Consider the following 3341-nt stretch of genomic DNA (forward strand, 5'->3'; position numbering starts at 1 on the left):
AGAGGGAGATGAAAAGGGTGGATGACAACTGAGTTTCCACGATCATTGGTTTCCTACTTCCCTCCAAAACTGGGGCGCAGAAAAAAAGCCTACTGGGTAGAAAGGCAGGGGGAAAGGTAAAACCAGGGAGTCATGCCTGGGAAGGGAGCCTGGATGCAGAAGAAGCTCTGTATTTGTCAAGAACATGGAAAAAGTTGCAATATCATAAAGGATTTTATTGATGGAAAGCATCACAGTTACACAGTGAGACTGCAGACCCCGCCCCAGGACACTCTGGGGGGGAAAAATCTTGAGCCCTGCATCCCTTTCCTCCACCAAGGAAGAAGGTGAGAGTGTGTTGGGCACTCCCCTATGCCAGGCTTTGCCATCAGGAACAGTTCCAAGACCTGGAAAGAGAGCAGGGAACATCAGCAATGTTACTGCAGAGCAGAGGAGACAAAGCTCCCCCAGGCCCCAGTGATCCTGTGGCCCCTTGCACAGTAACAACAGGGCACGTTCCCACTCCCCAGCACTCAACTGTCCCTGTCCCCAGCTGCCTCATCTGCAAAGAAACTCCAGACTTGAACCCCAGCCATACCTCAGCCTCACTGAGCCCAGGACTTAGAGCTCCCAAAGCTTCTCCTGCATGAATGGGGAATCTCTCTCATGAGAGAGGAATGTGGGTAGGTTCCTGTAACAGTCTTAATTAAACGCTTTAATTATAAAAGCTGAAAAAGATATACTCAAAATCAGAAAGCCATAAATCCTCACTCTGTGCCAAGCCAGAGGACAACAGCTCAGCTGTGCTTGGCCAAGAGGAAGCTGGGAGCTCAATTCCTGGATTCCCTCTCGTTCTAGCTCTCCCCAAAAGCCCTGCAGCCCTGTGGTCGCCCCTTTTGTGACCCCACAGATCAGTACCTGGCAGCCTCTCCCAGAGCTCAGCCAACGAAGTTGATGACGACGAGATGGAGGATGGTGTTGGCAAAGAGGAAATCGGCGAACGCCCGCTCGGGGGAAATGCCCTGGAACTCGCCCTTGTTCTGGGGGTTAATCTGGATCCGGAGGCAAACTGCACAGCAGAGAGAGAATGAGCCATCAGTGAGCACAGGAGGGAGCTGTGGTGGGAAGCACAGCCTTCCTGGGGCAGCCCAGCCCAGGATGGGTCGCTGTTCCACCAGGGAAAAGTCACTGCATCCTTACTACAGAGAAGCAGGACTCTCTCAGGGAATTTGGATGGGGCTGCCATGGAGTCAGTGCTCCCACAGCACCACACACACCACAGGGTGCCCAGAGTCCTGAGGGAACAGGCTCAGAGCAGGACTGGACTCACATTGAGGTGTGGATATTCCTGTGTCCTCTGTTGGGTGTGTTAGAAACACAGAATCATTTGGGTTGGAAGGGACCTTAGAGATCATCTCATTCCAATGCCAGAGACACCATCCCAGGGTGCTCCAAGCCTCATCTAACCTGGCTTTGGACACTTCCAGGAACTGGGACAGCCACAGCTGCTCTGGGCAGCCTGTGCCAGGGCCTGACCACCCTCACAGGGAACAATTTCTTCCCAATACCCCATCTAACCCTGCCCAACGGTAGGGAGAAGCCATTCCCTTATCCAAAGTCCCTCCCCAGCTGTCTTGGCGCCCCTTTAGGCGCGGAAAGGGGCCTTCAGGTCTCATTGGAACCTGAACACCCCCGCCCTCCCAGCCTGTCCGCCCCAGTGCCGAGAAGGGCTGCAGACAAGCAGGGCGGGTTCGGGGTGTTCTGGGGAGCAGCACCGCGCATATGTCACTGCGGGACTCTAGGTTCCACCGAGCCCCTTGGCTGCAAGGCCGGCTGTGGGGACAAGGACCCGGGGCCGGCCCCGCAGGTGCAGAGCGGCCGAGCAGCTCCTGCCCGCCGGGGGCGGAACGGGGAGCCCGGCAAAGGGCGCGGGGCGCTGAGGCTCCCGGGGCTCCCTGGCTCCCGGGGCGGCTCTGAGCGCTGCTCCGGGACACCCGCTGGTTTCTAAGGATCCCCGCCGTGCCCGCGGCCTCCGGGCGGAGGCTCAGGCTGACCCCGGCCCGCGCTCTGGCTGTGAGTGGACGGCGGGGCCGGCACTGACCGCCCAGGATGAAGCTGCCGACGGCGGAGATGAAGCCGCTGAGGAAGGAGTTGAAGGGGAAGGTGCCGACGCCGAGGCAGTATCCGAACTGCAGCGCGCCGGTGAGCAACACGTAGAGCAGGAAGGCGTCCAGCGCCTTGAGGCGGCCGGCGGTGCCGCCGCCGTACTCGGACAGGAACCGCCGCGCCACGGCCCGCACCGAGCCCGCCATGGCCGCTCCCGCCACTGCGCACGCGCCGCGCCGCCCTCCCGCACCGCGCGTGCGCGCACCGACGTGGCCGGAAGCGATAGGGTGACCCGCCCTTCGGTTTGCGCATGCGCCGAAAGCTCCGCGGCGTCCGCACCCCTGGTGCTATCCAAGAACCAATAAGAGCGCAGAGCTGGCTGTTGCTGGGCAGATTAGAGAGCCGTTCCTTTTACGGGCCAATCAGAGCCCGGCGCCGGTGCTGGGGGCGGGGCCTTCCCTGAGGCTGCTCGGCTGAGGGACAGTCTGGGGGCTCCTGGCTGCGGGTCTGTCCGGGGGCTGTGGCTGAGGGACTGGATCTGCCGCGAGGGTGGTGGAAAACAGACCTGTATCGCCCTGCTTGGAGCTGGGGAAAGGGAAACCATTGCTTTCCCGTTTTTATTCTTTTTTCTTTAAAAACTATCGTGGTTCTGAGCCCGAAGCATGAAGTACTAATGCAGTACACGATTTGAAAAATAGAAAAGATAAAATCCTAAGGCATCAGCACCTTCTCTGGGAGAAATGGAAGTCCCAGACTCTGCAAGTGGGTGATAATACTTGTCTGAATGTGGACCACCGTCGTGACATCAGAGCTGCTGATCAATGTGTGATCAATATATGGATATTCCTCAGTCCCCGCTCCAGGGGCGATCTGTGACAGCTCCTGTGCAGTGAATGATGGGTCAGGGATCGTCGCTGTTCTTGAGGCGAGTACAGCGACACTGATTCCTCTCCCAGGTAAAAGTAAAACGATCGCAGTCTGCCTCCTGCTGTTGGAAAAGTGTACAAAATTTAAATTTTTTTTTTTTTGAACTTTAGTCAGTCGTGTTTACCTTTGCCTCGGGGGAAAGGAATTGAAGTTTCTTTTCAAAGGTGTGTTTCGTCACTCAAGGCGTGATGAGTTTGACATCTCAGCAGGCTGGGAATAGCACAGAAAATACACAAAAGGTAATGACCGTAAATGAGCATCAACTCCAAATGTCACCCCTGGCATGGTCAGAGACACCTGGTCTGAGAAAAAGATGAGAGAACCAAGAA

The 3341-nt window shown here is 57.0% G+C and overlaps 1 protein-coding gene across 1 annotated transcript; it reads right to left on the reverse strand.

Annotated features, from left to right (window-relative positions):
• Nucleotides 1-298: 298 nt before the first annotated feature.
• DAD1 (defender against cell death 1) lies at nucleotides 299-2373 on the reverse strand. Its single transcript, XM_066204993.1, has 3 exons — nucleotides 2081-2373; nucleotides 898-1048; nucleotides 299-386 (listed from the first exon to the last, which is right to left on the reverse strand). The coding sequence occupies exons 1-2, from the start codon at nucleotides 2289-2291 to the stop codon at nucleotides 918-920; spliced, it is 342 nt and encodes a 113-aa protein (XP_066061090.1). The 5' UTR covers nucleotides 2292-2373; the 3' UTR covers nucleotides 299-386; nucleotides 898-917.
• Between the last annotated feature and the right edge of the window lie 968 nt (nucleotides 2374-3341).

The sequence above is a fragment of the Chamaea fasciata genome, unplaced genomic scaffold (genome assembly GCF_029207755.1).
Source record: "Chamaea fasciata isolate MVZ Bird 193981 ecotype frontalis unplaced genomic scaffold, bChaFas1.0.hap1 SCAF_27, whole genome shotgun sequence".
Taxonomy (NCBI): domain Eukaryota; kingdom Metazoa; phylum Chordata; class Aves; order Passeriformes; family Sylviidae; genus Chamaea; species Chamaea fasciata.